This window comes from Lissotriton vulgaris, chromosome 5, assembly GCF_964263255.1.
Source record: "Lissotriton vulgaris chromosome 5, aLisVul1.2, whole genome shotgun sequence".
Classification (NCBI taxonomy): domain Eukaryota; kingdom Metazoa; phylum Chordata; class Amphibia; order Caudata; family Salamandridae; genus Lissotriton; species Lissotriton vulgaris.
The window spans coordinates 112,872,984-112,889,944 of record NC_141693.1 but is presented as its reverse complement, the minus strand read 5'-3'; the positions used below and the strand labels follow the sequence as shown (position 1 = coordinate 112,889,944).

The following is a 16,961-nucleotide window of genomic DNA, read 5'->3' as shown; positions in this document are numbered from 1 at the left end:
CACAAAAAACTCAAACTACAGAAAAGACTGTGGTGAAATTATAATTTCAAAATAAGAATGTAATCTCTAGACAGGTATAACTGTCATTGTGAATGCGGCCTTAGGTGTTGAAATATCTGGTCGCTTGCTTACACACGCTTACACACCTTGTGACCTTGGGTAAGCTGCCTCAACCATTGTGTTAGGCTTTCTAAGGAAAATAGTATATGATTGAAATGTGCCTTACAATTGATACATATGCCATATAAACATGGTCCTGGGATGGTTAAAGGGCATTGCAATCACAACTGGAAGTCCACATCTGTCTCTTTGCACTCGCAGATAAGCACCTTCAGATTGAACCAGACCACATATTTGGGCTATCCTAGCCCTATAGCACCCACAGATGCAGAAGCCTGGGACCTCACCTTGTCCGAGGGAAACTTTATCAAGTCCAAGCTGTCCATACTGTTCCTCTGCATTCTCTTGGGTCTGGCACCTGCAAAGGCAAAGCAGACGTCAATCAATACCCAGCCGTGAGTCACTATCAAGAATGCACTTAGTAGCAAGAGGCTATGAAAGATGCAGACATTGGGGAGAAGGGGCGGGGTTCAACAGCACGGCAATATATGCATCAATACTCCATGGACATGGCCTGAAAAAGGATGCAGAGATGCTGAGAAGAGCTCTGCATCTTCAACTTCGAATTAATAAATTGACCTGATTCTATTTAGTTGGATATTTGTGGTAGCTGATTTATATTTTGGATTATTAATAACGTTTTATATAGTGCTTTATATCACACTTCTAACATTTCAAAGTGCTCTGATCAAGAGATATTAGTAGAGCCAAATTTCTTGATACACTGTTTAAGGACCTCAGAAGGATGGAAGGCTGAGGTGGCCTTGTCGAGATTCAACGACATAACTTGCAAATCACATCAAATCCCAGCAGCAAACATTAACTCACTGAGCCATCTTGTAAACTAATCAAATAATCCTGAGGCTGCAAATTGACTTTTTCCTGCCCTCAGCTTCAGTTTAAAAAGTGCGTCTACTAGGTCATAAAATTAACAATGACAACACTCTTCAGCTGAAAACAGAAAAAAACCCAAAGTTCTCATTTTTTAGGTCGAGCCTGAGCGGCGCATGCGCTGCTTTGCCAGGCATGCTGTATTCGGGTACGAAATATAAGCTCCGCCCATTTACCACCCTTCTTTTCAATAGGCTCCTGTTACAGTCCTTTCGAAACCGTTGCTTTTGATTGATAAATAGGCTTAGTAATCCCTCATTGGTACCACTTTGTCTGCATTTGTAACCTCCCATGAGGACTGGACATTTTACTTGTGTAGTTGCACAGTCTGCTTTATCGATGCTGTGAGCACTATTTTCTTTAATGATCTAACACTATTCCACCCACGACATGCTTTCCTACAAGGCAGCACGCCGCCCACTTTTATATTTTTAATAGTAATGTGTTTATTTAATTTACAACGCGGTCCGCTTTCACTACCGCTGCTGCACTTATTTATTTAATTTACAGTGCGGTCTGCTTTCAGTTGACTGGCCACTCTAACACACCTTTCTTTATTTATTTCTTGTATATTTTTTAGAGGAAGCTCCCCATACCGCCTTTTAACTTTAATGTTGGCCGTGCCCCTTCTTTAGACGCTACTCACTATAATCTGACTACGGTAAGCAGCGTCTAAACAAAGGGGCGTGGCCACCATTAAAGTGGTCCAGCTTTTGAGAGGGTTTGAGCTATTGCCATTATAATTAACAATGCCTTTTATATGTACGTTGCTTTTAAAAACACATATATAAAAGGCATTGCGAGACCTATTGCTTTGAAAATGCTTGTGTTATTCCTGGTACCTGGACTTCTGCCTGGATGCCAGACTCTCTTGATGTCTGTCCCACCCGACTGATACTGCCCGCCAAACTGGTATCATCTTTGACTCTGGTCTGTCCTTTGAAGCCAATGTCAACAAGCTAACGACCACTTGTTTTTAGCGCTGAAGCTGATTAAAAAAATTGTTCCACTGGTTCCCAGCTCCTCCAAGCTTACTCCTGTCCAGGCGTGGGTCAATAGTCGTGTTGAGTTCTGTAATGCCTTTAACTTCGGATTCCTTGGTTTTCTTAACAGACTGCAGCTAATACAAAATTCTGCTGCCCGCCTGGTCCTCAGTATTGATATAAGGCCTACGCCCTCTGCTTAGCAAATATTCCCACGTTCAAAAAAGTTTACACGGGAGACTGCTTGGTCGACACTGCCAAGATCTGGAATACTCCTTTCGGTGTCCACTCAAGCCAAACTGGTAAATTCCATAAAGTACTGAAAATACACATCATCCCCTTGTAAGGCATTTCCCTCTTTACTTCTCTTTTGTTATGCCACTTTTATTAAGGGTAACCACTACCCTTAACAAATCTCCCAGTCAATTTTGTAATCAGACAAAATACTATTAATACTAATACTTATAATTCTAAAGACTTCTGCCACACATCCCTTAATTAGTGGGTGGATACTTAATGGATAGCAAAAAAATGATAGGTAGAAATTTGGCAAGCAATCTTAGCCAATGAAAGTTTAGAATTACTCCTGTAGCATTCCATCTTATTACCTTTACCTTGTCCGAGTCATCAAGGAAGCAGGTCAACCACGTTTAAGCAAGTATGCGCCCTACAAAAATTATAGGCCTTGACCTCTCTGAGTTGTAAAATAAAGTAAACCGGATGTGTTTCGGCCTTGTTGGGCCTCATCAGTGAGGTGCTTCTTCAGACCATACGGTACATGTAACGCAAGCTGTACCGCTGTTTTGGGTTCAAGCCTAAGACTGATTTGCATGTAATTGCCCTCTTTCTGTGATGGCACAGCGGACTAACACAAAAGAATAGAATGCTACTCTGCAGCGGTCACTTTGGCTAGGATTGAAATGGTTTGATTTTGGGGCTAGATTTATCAGTTTAGTCAAAACAACGAGCTGGTGCAAAGTGACGACAGATGGGACTGCAGAAACCATAAATGAATCCGGTATTTGTAAAGCGTAAACTACTCACCCCTAAGGGTCTCAAGGCGATGGGGGCCGTCAGGGAGATTAAGTGAGCTATTGCCCAGAGTCGCATGGTGCTGAGCTGAACTTGCACTGGCGCCGGGAATTGAAGCGTGAGCCCTGCGCTACGGAGTCAGCCGCCAAGGCAGCTACGCCAAACCATGCCAAATTTAAACCATAACTTCCTGAGTCGTTATTTTGTTTGGTCATTTCACCCTCATTTTTTGAAGGAATAACTATGTTTATCATCCAATCTTTGACAGAAAGGTTCCTCTTAACTTCACACTTGAACTTGAAGCACCTGTTTCTTGGCTGCAATCCAGGTCCTTTGTAGGGTATTTGTGCTGGAAGACATTATTCCCTAAAAATATGAAAGGAAAATCACTTTTGCTATTTCTTCCGCAGTGCCCTCTATCAATAAGCAGATTCACTCAAAGATAGCCTTTCAAATTCATGCCTGAAACACAGAGCTCCAGGCGCCAGAAGATGCCACACAGTGGCGGCTACTCCACTATGGCGGAGGAGCGTTGCCTCGCTGCTTTTGGGCAGTGCAAAGTAAAGGAAATATAAAACGATAATAACTTTGAGTTATTTTCATTTCATGTCTTTTTTTAGGCGGGCGGGTGGGTGGGGCTGCTCTGCTCTCGTAGCAGGGCAGGAGAGGAGTGCTTTGTCCACTCCTAAGTGCGCAATGACTGTTTGGTTGGCCATCTCAGGCCGCCCAAAACAGTCATGCGCACTGTCCTTGTTCTCCATGCAGGCTGCGTTACAGCCTGTGTGGTGAACATGTCCAAGCCCCATTCCCTGGTTGAGCGCCGAACCAGGATGCACAAAGCCAATCACAACGCTGCACTGCAGCGTTGTTATTGGTCAGAGGAGCCTGGCTGCTTACCAATCACAACGCTTGTAGCATTGTGATTGGTCAGGGAAGCCTGGCTGGTCTTCCTGGCTTCCTGTTCCTCAAGTTCGCCCCGTGCCTCGCCCACCACCCCTGTCCCGCCAACCGCAAGTGTGCCGGCCGCCACTGATACCACATGCTGCTAACTAGCTGGTGCTATTTGCTTTCGGTGTCACATGCACTGCAGGTGATGTGGCCAATCATGCATGCTTCTCAAACCTAGGGGGCTGCTCACAATCTGTCTGTTTTGACTGGCCCAGCCCACGTGGACCCCTCTGCCTCGCAGCACTCCGGCAGATATTTCTGTCGTCCATTCCTGGTCCTGCAGCTCATCCTTGAGGTCCGGTTCCTGGGACGTGATATATTAGAGTTTGTGTTTGGAGCACTGAACCCCCCTCTTCTACAACAGGAGATGGAAGAGTCCACGTTAGCTCTAGCCTCAGCAATTCCGAGCCAGGTTTCGCTTTGATTTTGCGTTTTTCATTAACAGCATTAGCCCCGGTTATCCCAAGACATGTAAATACAGATTAATTTCGCCTGCAATGTTTATAGTCGGAAATTGAACTAATTCATGATATGGGTACCTTTTAGGAGCATTCAAATACGTGTTATGGGTGCTTGGCGTAGAGTCAGGCCCTGTCCCTTTCTAAGTGCAGGTACTCAGTACCGGACAGTACCTTCCCATTTAAAGCACTGCCCGAAACGTTCCTAACTGACCTTCCCCACTGCAGGGCAGAGTGTGGACACGTGTAAGGGTGGTAGCGTGGACAAGCCCATGCCATCAGTGGGTCTATGAGGGAATAAAAACAGATGCCAGCATGCACCTGATGCAGAAGGTGGTGCATGGATCCTCTCCATCAGAAACCAACATCTGGGAATTTTGGCACAGTGTGAAGTCCAGACCATCCAACAAACATGGTGCAACTGAGTGCCACATGGCACCGGCTCTCCTCGTGTCGTCTCCAGGTGAGTAGGTGATACCGCACGGTGGAGGACAATCTGAGCTGGAAACCCCAGTGCAACGCGAGTTTCCATCTTGTGTTTTGAGGCTGAGCAAGGCTGATGTCCATGAAGGGAAGTGCAAAGTCCCCAGGACATTAGCGGCAGCGTTTGAAGCTTCTCGAGAAGAGAGGGGGTCCATAACCCGCCCGTCATAAACGTAACGGGCTCAAAGTCCTGTCCCGTTTCCAGACCCCATGTATAAACCCCTGCCTCCTCTCACACAGATGTATCCCAAAGTTGGAAGGACTGGAAGCTTCTGTCTTTCACAGTCACTCATTGATAAGACAATATCTATGTGATCGCCCAATAGATGGATTCTGTAGGGAGGCTGAGTGCAGAAGGCGAGGCGGCGAGAAGTAAGCATGGAAAAGGCTCTCCCACCAGGTAGGATGTGTGGGAAAGTCTATGTGGGGGGATCTGGAGGGAAGAGCGTGTTCCGTGTGTAAGGAAGGCTGGGTGGGATGGCTGCGCGAGATATTAAGGGAAGTCTAGGTGGGCGGTGGTGGAAAATCTGGGTCACGTGTGATGGGCAGTCTTGGTGGGATGTGGAGAGAAGGCTGGGTGAGATCCGTACGGAAGGCAAAGTGTAGAATGCCAGGCATTGAGAAGGATGTATAAGGCTTCCCCTTTGGAAGGGATGTATAGGGAAGGTTGTGCCTTCTTGAGATTGTGAAAAGAGGACATTAGACCCTGTCGACTCTCCATAGAAAGCTGTTCTTTTGAGAAGGGTTGCACCTGTGCCCCCTGGATTGCACTTTGGACCCCAAGCAGTCAGTGATTTGTTTGTAAAAATATCAATGCCAGGGCCCAAGGTATCCCACTGCAGCCTGCACCACCAGCCCCTGCTGCCCATGACAGGCCCATCATTCCCCACCAACCATCACATTTAAACAAGTGTGGCATTTTGGCTATTGCAGGTCCCCCCAAGCTGTAGGGATGGCTTGGATGTGCGAGTTTTATTATTTTGTAATACATTGAACTGCTAAACACGTGTGTAGTGCTAAAAAAAAGAAAAATAGGCTGAGCGAGCCTCCATGTGGTGCGCTCTCATGAATAAGTGCCGGCGTTTTAAAATAAGTGGCGGTGCGCAGCACGGGGAAATACCGCCTCAAATGAAGCTTTGAGATAAAGGAGTAACACCAATGATTTTGTGTTGAATAATTTATATTCGAAATGTTTCAATTCTGAAATTGTCAGACTGTGAATTAAATATTACTTAGGCCTGTGATATGAGTAATCATCTACAGAGCGTCTCAATCACTCCTGCTAGGTTCACTTTATGTCAGACATGTGCGCCCTTTGTCTCTCTACATCCCACCATCTGCATATCATATACTTGCTCTTTTCTCCTCAGTGCCGTCTTTTCACTCTCTCTTGAATGACCTTCCTCACATCTCCTTCATTTCACCACTCCCCAAACACACAACACCCCACTCACCTGAAAACACTGCATTTTTTTTAAACTTTTGCCCTGACAATATTCTGACAACTGTGTTCACACATATTGGTAAAAAATCACAATCAAACCTGCAATACTTTAACATTGCTCTTTGAGCCCTGCAGAGAGGCCATGGATTGGATGACCATGTATTCTGAACACCTTTTGGCTCCACTGACAGGCATAGTGGGAAATTCCAGAGAGCTCAGTCGGAGCACGCTATCAATACATGGAGGTGTTTAAGTTGAAAGTATGCACTATAATATGCTAAACAGAAAAAAGACAACATCCTGGAAATAGCTAACGCTATTAGAGAATGCAATCTTAAGTAAAATGTGAAATATAAACAGAGTTGGCCAGGCCTAAAGGCTAGGGCGGTCATCCTCGAATCTGGGGAACTGGGTTCGAGTCTTGGCAATGACGCTGAACATCCTGTGATTCTGGTCAAATCACTTCATCTCCCTGTGCCTAACAAAAAAGTGAATGTGTCCTCATCTAACACAACTGGTGCTATGTAAAGCGCTATGATACCCGATTCGGGTCAAGTTTGCGCTATATAAAACTTCGTAAAAAAAAAGGTTTTAAAAAAAAAACCAAATCGCTGACATTGATTACCTAAACATTTTTATATTTGTTCAAAAATCAATCTTTGTTTTTGCCATTTGAATTAAGGACATAAATACAAGAGCCGATAGAGACCCGTTTCAATGTCTGTTCTTAATCCCTACAGGGTCTGAGTCCTGGCGGGATCCAGCCATTTAAAGCCCTGGGCCCATGCATCTAACTTTTTTGGTAGTGCAAGCTTTAGTTGTCCAAGGAGATTGTGGCTTCAGATGTTTAAAGCAGGGACCGGGGCGTGGACATGCTGCTGGTGCACCGAAGGCAATCCCATCTGCACCGGTCACCGTCCCGACAGCGACCTGTGACAACTACTATGCCCGCTGTAAGCCAGGTTCTGAGATACGCATCTGTTATTGTGTTGCCGTTAAGCTAGCCTTTGCACCTCTCACTTCAGCCAACCCAATGTCGAGGACTTTCTCTCTTGGAGTACTTGTGGCTTTAATTTGGAACAATCTTCCGTGATAATGCTCCTACTTTGTCTGTAAAGGGCCACAAAGTTGAACGAGGCGTTTTTTGCCTTCCTGATGAACGTACGCGGCGTGCAGAAACATGCATTCCTCAGCTATGACTTCTTATGTGACGTACAACTGGATGCTCTGTTTCTCACTGAGACTTGGCTTTGCTGCTTTGCCAGCTGGTAATTGAAATGGTTAGGGGCGGAGGAATCACCATAGAATATAAATAGGGCTCCCGGTTTTATGCTATTTACTTTTTTAACATTTCCATCTGTATTTATCCATATTTATTTTGGGGCCCTTTTATCTGTATTTATCATAAAAGACAGCACGAAGAGTCACTTACAAGAAGCACATTTTCTGTATACATCCATTTTTAAAAATAAATGCAGACAGAAAGTACATTGTTTTCTGTCTGTATTTATCTGTAAAAATCCGTAAAAACGGAAAACAGGGAGTCTTATATATAAACAAGCTTATAGCTGCTTGGTATTTTCGACTGAGGCACTAGGGTTCTCTTCTCCTTTACTCCAGGGCTGGACTGGCCATACCGGGCATCGGGTGTTTCCCCGGAGGGCTGGAAGGGTAGAGGCCGGTTTTGCAGTGGTCAGGCAGGTTTTGTTACTGTAGGCAGGTTTTACAGCGGTGGTGCAATATTGGCCCCCAGTAACAAAAGCAGCAGTGCTTCACACTTGCCCCCACTGCATTTTCCGACACAAATGTTTTTTTTTTTAGGAAGCAAGGGACCCCTATATTAAGACTAGCTAAACATAGGGAAATTATGCAAAAAGGGGGAAAAAACCACTTAGCTAGACATTGATTCAGTACATATTATCTCTGAAGTGAAATGGATTTATAAAAACCAACAGACAAACCACCATATTATAGCAAAAAATGGCAATGCACTTATATATATATCAAAAAACTATTCCTTTTATTGTTTCATATAAGGGTTCATTTTAACTTTTGTTATTTTTACATATATTTCATTTCCAACAATACAATTTTTTACACTTTTAGACACTCCTCCCGCCACAAGTTCTAGAATTGCGAACTTTAGAGCTGGGGAGCTACGTTCGAATCTCGGCATCAGCTCAACATCCTGTGATTCCAGGCAAACCGCTTTGTCTCCCTGTGCCTACCACAAATGAATGTGTTCTTCTGTAATGTAAATTGTGCTCATGCCATGTTGTCGAGTTCGCGCTAAATAATATTGCAAGGAAAAATAAAGTAGGGAAATTCGAGTTCACACACTTCTGAACGCGCACTCTTAAGTGCATCAGCAGTGCACTGTGAATCGGAGCGTTTCACAGGCCTGTCACAGATAAGAAATGCTATCAAAACGAAATCCTACAAAACAATATACTACTGGCCGGCAGCAATTCATACCCGGACAACGTCGGGACGGGCTGCTAGTAATATATAATGGTCACATTTATACTTGTAGTTTGCGATAAGACTATAAATAAATTAAAAGGTCTTCCGTTAAATATAATTCGCTTGTTGGCGTGCAACAGTAACACTGCCCATGTTCTCCCATCCATCAGTGTGGGTTCTTTTGTATAACAATATAGGTTATGTCAACTGATTGGTCAATTATGAGTATGATGTAAATATGTATTTTGTCTTGTATTTATATATCCCTCTGATGTAAATTGTTCACTATTCTTTGGTGAGGAAATAATCATGCATCTCCTGTTTTTAAATATAATTTTTTGTTAAATAGAGGCTCAAAAATGAACTGTCGAATGTCTTAATATGTTGTTTTTTAAATATGGAAATAAATATGTGATTGTGGTTTGGCGACTAGTAACACAAGAATAAAAATAGTAATACTGACAGTATCTAATGCAACTAAACAGAGTCATGTTGCAAGTATCTCTGTATATAAAATATAGTAGATTGTATATAACCACCGAATAACAATTAGATTATTACTCACACATCTTTCAATTGTATATTTGTTTTAGTGTAATGGACAGCAACCTGATGAAGGCATGTATGCCGAAACGCGCGTAGTTGACACCTGCCGCATTGCCTTCATCATCCTATCGTCTGTCATATATTGTGGATTTTCTCACTTTATTGCATTAGGGGATTTTAACATTCATACGGACTGTCCGATCGAAAGAGATGCGGTCACTCTGCTGGAAACAATGTTCTCCCTTGATCTTACCCAACTTGTCTCTAGGCTTACCCGCCAGACAGGACATATGTTTGGTGAATACACATTTGGTGTGGTTTTTGGTGAATACACTATTGTTTTCTATATCCAAATATTTGATGGATATATGACTGTCATTTGATAAGCAGCACGTTTTTATAAAACTAGGCAAATGACGTGGAAGGACACTACTTCGTAAGAAAGTGAGGAGTGATTGGTGGAGAGAAATAGAAAAATCCCATGTCCACATTTATGAATTTAAGAGCCTGTGATGACAGGTCTTGTGTGTGCTAATAGGACATATGGCTGACCTGGTGTTTCCCAATGAAAGGCTGCAGATGATGGATCCTCTCCCTCTGCCTTGGACTGATCACTTTCCATTAAGTTTAGGTGGCTCGCCACATCAAGGGCAGGAGAACAACCCCTACAAGTTCTTTATTCATATAGACCTTTTAATAAGGTTAGACAAACAGGTTGAGCTTTTGGGGTCCTGAGGGAGACTGCTCCCATGCTTTCAGGATCTGTCGAAGCGGATGTCGTTGTGGTTGACGATTGGAAACGCAATACCGCTGACCAGCTTGCACCTATCTCCGTTCTAAATGCTCTTTCAGTAGAAGTAGACCTTCGGGGCCCTGGTTTATGAAAAGCCTAAGGACGGAGAAAAAAACTTTGTAAAAATGCTGATGGACGTTGGGGCAAATATTATGAAGAGGAGAATAAAGCCATCTACAAGGCGGCTGCAAGGAAATACTATGTCTGTGTTAAAATGGTGAAGAAACCCTAGTACAAAGGAAAGATGAAAGCTGCTGGCAACAAACCTCGAGAAGTTTTCAAGGCGGTAAAAAAAAGTAATTTCACCTGTGGCATGTGACAGAAGTCTGCAACCTTCTGCTGAATGGTGTGAACAACAGACCTCTTTGTTTCATAACAAAATTCTTAACATTCAAACTAATCTGAATAAATCCCTTGGCATGAAACAAGCCTTATTATCTCTGAGGAAGCAACTGAGGTTGTGGAATGTTCGTTATTGTCCTTGGACCCTATGTCCTTAGAGGACACCATGGCATCTATTTGGGGCCTTAAGTCAGGCTCTCTGTCTGCCCCTGCATCCAACCTCCTAACTATGTAAGCAGAGGGGATTAACCCACTGGTCAACAAATTGCTCATGACTCTATTCCCATGGTGGTAGTTCCGCTAGCCCAGAAGCCTTTGCTGAACGTTAGTGGACCCCAGTTCGCTGGCTAATAATAGGGCTATTTCTCCGCTACCCGCTCTATCAAAGCTGCTTGAGAAATTCGTCAACCAGTAACTTCACGCTTCATGCAGTCCAACGATCTGGTACCGCGAGTCAAGCAGGTTTCAGGCCTACCTTTAGCACTGAAACTGCCCTGCTTGAGGTAATAGCGCATGTTAGAGATACCCTAGAGTAGGCTCTGCCTATGGCTGGAAGAATTAGCCCCCCACCGAAATGTGGCTCTAGTTGCCCTTCTGTCAAGGGCTGCGGATAGGTTTGACTGTATCCTATCCACAGCCCTTGACAGAAGCGCAACTAGAGCCACATTTCGGGGGGGGGGGGGTAATTCTTCCAGCCATAGGCAGAGTGGAGCTGCAGAGGCTCTAAGAAGCCCTGTTAACAAGTGAATGGTCTTTTAAAGACCTATGAAATACCCGGGTAGCGGCTGGCAGCTCAAAAACTGCCTGTTTGTGTGCCCGGGAAGCTGTCTCAGCCCAGGCCGACACACACAACGGGAGGGGGGGGGGTGTATATGGTCCCTCATGATATGATATGGTCCCTCAGTCTGGGATCCTTTCTTGTAGACTTTCGGACTAGAGGGCTAATGCTGAAATGGATGGACTCTTTCTCAGGGAACAGAGGTCAAGGAGTCCAGACCCTTCCATTCTCTTTGGGTACCAAAGACATAACAGTAGGGGTTCCCCGGGGCTCGGTCCTAAGCCCCACACTGTTTAACATCTACCACACCCTGCTGGCACACTTGGCTGAATCTTTCGGTGCCAAACTAATTTCCTATGCAGACGACACGCAACTTCTCTTCTCCTTTAATAAAGGCAAAGATATTGTGCCAGATTTAATAAAACCATGCCAGGCTGCTACCCTCTACTGGATGCGCCAAACCCAGCTGTAGTGCAATGCGATTAAGACCGAAGTTCTCTTTTTCGGCCTTAGCTCACCACCTGTTTGGCCAACTTTCTGGTCTGTGGGTGCTCCCCCTTTAGGCCCTCAATCTGAAGTGGTTTAAAATCTTGAGCTCAAGTTTGACAACCTGCTCTCCCTTCAGCCCAGAGTCAAAGCTGTGGAAGGGGCTTGTTTTTGGTCTTCTACGCATATTGAAAAAATATCTTCATTTCCTTTCCGTACTTGCCAGGAAAAAGTTATTCGAAAACTTATGATGTCTAGGATGGATTACGCAAACGCGCTATACTTCGGCCTCCCTGATTATTAAATCAACAGGCTCCAGAAACGTATTCTCCTTAATCTTCTGCTGAGAACTCAGGATTCACTCCCTGTGGTCGACGGACGCGGGTAGGTCCTGCACTGCAGACGACTCGAAACTGAGCCTGACTCTCGCCATATTGAGAGTTCCACGACAGTCACTGCTGGGGCAATTACTCCCCACCTTCTAGGTGTCTCCAGAAGGTATATTTATCTCAAACATGTTTTTCTATCACGTTGGGACTACTGCATGAGTCAATACTGTTGGGGACGGTACGTGACAGAGACTTTTTCACACCATCCTCTCTAGAGTAGACGTGGAATTTTTGGCCCTGATGAAATGCCGAGATCCTGTGGACAATATATAGCATGAAACATGTTGACCCACGCACTTCACACACTTAATTTAGAGCTGGAGAGGGTGTAATTTCCCCCACTTCAGCCACGACTTTTCAGTCTTCTGTTTTTAGTACAGCGTAAGAACCCAGCTAATAAAATTATTGTGTGGGATTCCAACAGCTATTTTTAATCTACATGCACTCCCTCCCATTTCTACTCTTGACACACGCGCCCCACCATCACTTCACATCGGCAAAAAGAGAAGACCTCTGGCAAAGAGACCCTCGCGGGGCCCGTTGGGCATTGCAGCGCCGGCCTAACGTGGAGCTGTCCGATGATGAAGCGTGACACCCTCCGGGGCGTGTGAGGGCCCTTGCTCCTAATTGGAGCTACTCAATATCTACTATCCTTCACACCTTTCCAATTTCTGGACACCTGGCGACCCTCCCACCCCTTAGGAACTGCACACCTTTGCTTTTGCCAACTCAGGTTTCCTGCCATCTTCACTCTCTGTACTGGCTCCCAGTGAGGAAATGTATCATGTTCAAAGCACTTGTAGTCACCTACAGAGCTCTGCACTTACAAGGCCCCAGAGATCTTGCCTCCAGAATGCTTTCCTACCTCCATGCCAGGAAGCTTAGTTCCTCTAACTGGGCATAACCAAGGTACCCAGACCAGGGGGCCGTCCTTTCTCAGATCTGGGTCCCGCCCCCTGGAGCAAACTTACCCATGACCTCCATCTGGATGAATCTGAGCAGATTTTCAAAAAGAGGTTGAAAACATGAGCACCTTACCTGTGAGTCTAGCGCCAGGACACTCTTCGGAACAGCTCAGCGCTCTACACATTTCGATTCATCATCATCTCACTCAAAGCAGGTTAATAAACATAGCGCATAGAATGTAGGACTTTGGCATCAAACGTCCAATATTTGCAATTGGTTAAATTAAGAAGCAAAATTGCAGATGACTAATTCGGGTTCCAATGCAATAGCAGGTATTTCGAAAGTCCCACCGGGCTGCATTGCAGTTTCACATCCATCCTAGCGCCGAACATAGCGCACAGATGGCAGTGCATAGGCCACGCTGTTTGCGCCTCGTTGGGGTATCTCAGAGATCCCTGCTCTGTCACTGGGCGGGTAAACAGATCACAATAACACTAAAGCGCACACATATAATTTCGTCAAGCACAAAATCTAAAAATGAATAGAACACCTTCCGTGCCCATCCCCATTTCCGTTCAAAACATTGGTGACATCACACAACAGCTCAGCTGGTGCCCAGCAGCGCCTTGAACAAGACACTCACCGACGCGCCCGAACTTGTGGTCCGCCCAGTTCATGCTTCTAAGCACTACGCCGTGCCTCAGTGTCTCCATCGGGCGCCGCCTAGAGGTAGGGGTGGTGGGCCAACGCTCGCGGTATCCGCCCCCCGGCAGGAGGGTAGAGTGCACACCCAGACCGGGGCCCGCAGACTGGGCCTACGGGTGGCTCCCCGGCGGATAGCGGGGAGAAGCCTGGGGTTCCAGCCCGAGCGCTCTCCGGCTCCCTCCTCGGCCCAGCTTCCACTGGCATGTTTGCCGAGCCCGGCGCAGGCTGATGGAAACCCCCAGGGCATTTCTAAATGCTCTCTCTGTCTTGAAGGTTTGCTGAGGTCGCCAATCCTGCGCGTTTAAACTTTCTTTCGAGAAATCAGCTGAGCGCCTCGGCGGACGGCCTGCTGACAGGACCGGCCTGTTAAAAATAAATAAATAGATTGCGCCCCGCGTCCTCCCTTCCACGTATTTTAATTATTCAAGCAAGCTCCGAGCCGTGGTCTGAAGAGGCTGAGAGGCCAATCACGGCTCTTCATGCGCGGGGCTGTTTACATCTAAGCTTCAAAACGAGAAGGGAATTATCCAAACGTTAACGTATGGAAGACATGCATGTGGGACACGCTGCTTTAGACCATTGGCCTACGGGTGTTTTATTACTTGGCACACACATGCCTTGATTTGATATACCCCCTGCTCCCCAATGCCATGGAATACAGAATTTCTTAAGCACAAGAAACACAATAGCTTCTAGGCGCAAACACAATAGCTTCTAAGCGCTAACACAATAGCTTCTAGGCGCTAAAGCAATAACTATTCATGGGAGAACAAACTTGCTGCTACAGGAAAGTCTATGATAAATGAAAACAGCCAAGTTTTTAAGGGCTTCCTAAAAAGTGCAAGGGGAGTTTGTGAACGTAAAGACTGAGGAAGGGCATCTTACTCCTTGGCAGCAACGAAATAAACAGACCTCTGGACAGGACTTTATGAAAGTGAAGGCCTTGGATGCAATCTAAAAGCTCACAGTGGGGACCTCCTTGCGAGCACCGTTAAATCCATTTGATTGGTTCACCTGGCAGCCAATTGTAATACTTGCTTCCGCTTTGGAATACCGGCATATGCTCCACATAGCGTATAAATATCCAGGGAATGCTCAGTTCGCGGTCACGCTGCACCGGCTGCACCACTTCCACCCAAAATGGGCGCCAATGGGCTGATGCCTCAGTCAGGGCAGGGGTAAGGTTATGGGGGCGCGAGATTGTCCACGTTCAGCTGGACACGCCCACTCAGGCGGAGTGGTGCTCCCTTGCTCCCGGTTCTGCCGCCTCGGTCGCTGATAATAATATCTCCTGGTCAATGCCACTGGAGTGATGTATGTATGCTCTGATGTAGTGAAGTGATGTATGTATGGTCTGAAATAGAGCAGTGATGTGTGCTCTGATGTAGTGCAGTGATGTGTGCAGTGGTGTAAGTATGCTCTGGGGTTGTGCAGTGATGTATGTATGGTCTGAAATAGTGCAGTGATGTGTGCTCTGCTGTAGTGCAGTGATGTATTGTCCAAGTAGAGCAGTGATGTGTGTTCTGATGTACTGCAGTGATGGAGCAGTGATATACGTGTGCTCTGATGTGCAGTGCAGTGATGTATGCATGCCCTGGTGCAGTGCAGTGATGCATGTATGCTCTGATGTAGTGAAGTGATGTATGTACGCTCTGATGTAGTGCAGTGCACAATACAGTGATGCATGCATGCTCAGGTGCAGTGCAGTGATGTACTTGTTGTCTGGTGTACTGCCGTGCTGTGATGTGTGCAGCACAAAGGTGTAAGTGATGTATGCATGCTCCGGTGCAGTGCAGTGACATATGCAGTGCAGTGATGTATGTATGCTCTGATGTAGAGCAGTGCACAGTACAGTGATGCATGCATGCTCAGGTACAGTGCCGTGACATGTTCAGTGCAGTGATGGGTATGTGCTCTGATGCAGTGTAGTGATGTATGTGTTGTCTGGTGTACTGCAGTGCAGTGCTGTGTGCAGCACAAAGGTGTAAGTATGCTCAGTAGTGCAGTGATGTACGTGTGCTCTGATGTGCAGTGGAGTGATGTATGTATGCTCTGATGCAGTGCACAATGCAGTGATGTATGCATGCCCCGGTGCAGTGCAGTGATGTATGCAGTGATGTATGCATGCTCCGGTGCAGTGCAGTGATGTATGCAGTGATGTATGCATGCTCCGGTGCAGTGCAGTGATGTATGCAGTGATGTATGTATGCTCTGATGTAGTGCAGTGCACAGTACAGTGATGTATGTATGCTCTGATGCAGTGCACAATGCAGTGATGTATGCATGCTCCGGTGCAGTGCAGTGATGTATGCAGTGATGTATGCATGGTCCGGTGCAGTGCATTGCAGTGATGTATGCAGTGATGCATGTATGCTCTGATGTAGTGCAGTGCACAGTACAGTGATGCATGCATTCTCAGGTGCAGTGACATGTTCAGTGCAGTGATGGGTATGTGCTCTGATGCAGCGTAGTGATGTATGTGTTGCCTGGTGTAGGGCAGTGCTGTGTGCAGCACAAAGGTGTAAGTATGCTCAGTAGTGCAGTGATGTACGTGCGCTCTGATGTGCAGTGCAGTGATGTATGTATGCTCTGATGCAGTGCACAATGCAGTGATGTATGCATGCTCCGGTGCAGTGCAGTGATGTATGCAGTGATGTATGTATGCTCCGGTGCAGTGCAGTGATGTATGCAGTGATGTATGTATGCTCTGATGTTGTGCAGTGCACAGTACAGTGATGCATGCATTCTCAGGTGCAGTGACATGTTCAGTGCAGTGATGAGCATGTGCTCTGATGCAGTGTAGTGATGTATGTGTTGTCTGGTGTACTGCAGTGCAGTGCTGTATGTATGCTGATTTAGTAAGCTTCGGAGAAACCATCCTGGAATTCCCACCTTCAGCTTCTGGGGTAGCGATACTAGCAGTGGCTGTTCTGGTAGAAATATCAGTAGTCGCTCTACTATTACTAGTAGTACGACTACTATTATTATTAATAGTAAAGAGGTAAGTAGAAGTAACTGCAGTATGCATTGTAGTACTTACTAGCAGTACTACTGGTGAAGGTAAGACATGCAGCACCAGTAGTCATAGCAAAGGTGTAGCTACTAGTACCATGTTAGGGAGAATAGTAGTACTATTATACATTGTAGGTACTAACAGTAGGACTGACTGCCCTATACCAATCAATAGGACATGG

General features: G+C 45.7%; 1 protein-coding gene across 2 annotated transcripts in view; it reads right to left on the bottom strand.

Moving 5' to 3' along the window:
- The window catches only part of GPSM1 (G protein signaling modulator 1), a 727,733-nt gene that overhangs the window by 206,144 nt on the left and 504,628 nt on the right, over positions 1–16,961 (bottom strand). For both annotated transcript variants that reach the window (XM_086921016.1, XM_086921015.1), the window contains exon 10: positions 408–478. In XM_086921016.1, the coding sequence (XP_086777142.1) occupies positions 408–478 (71 nt within the window). The remainder of the gene's footprint in view (positions 1–407; positions 479–16,961) is intronic.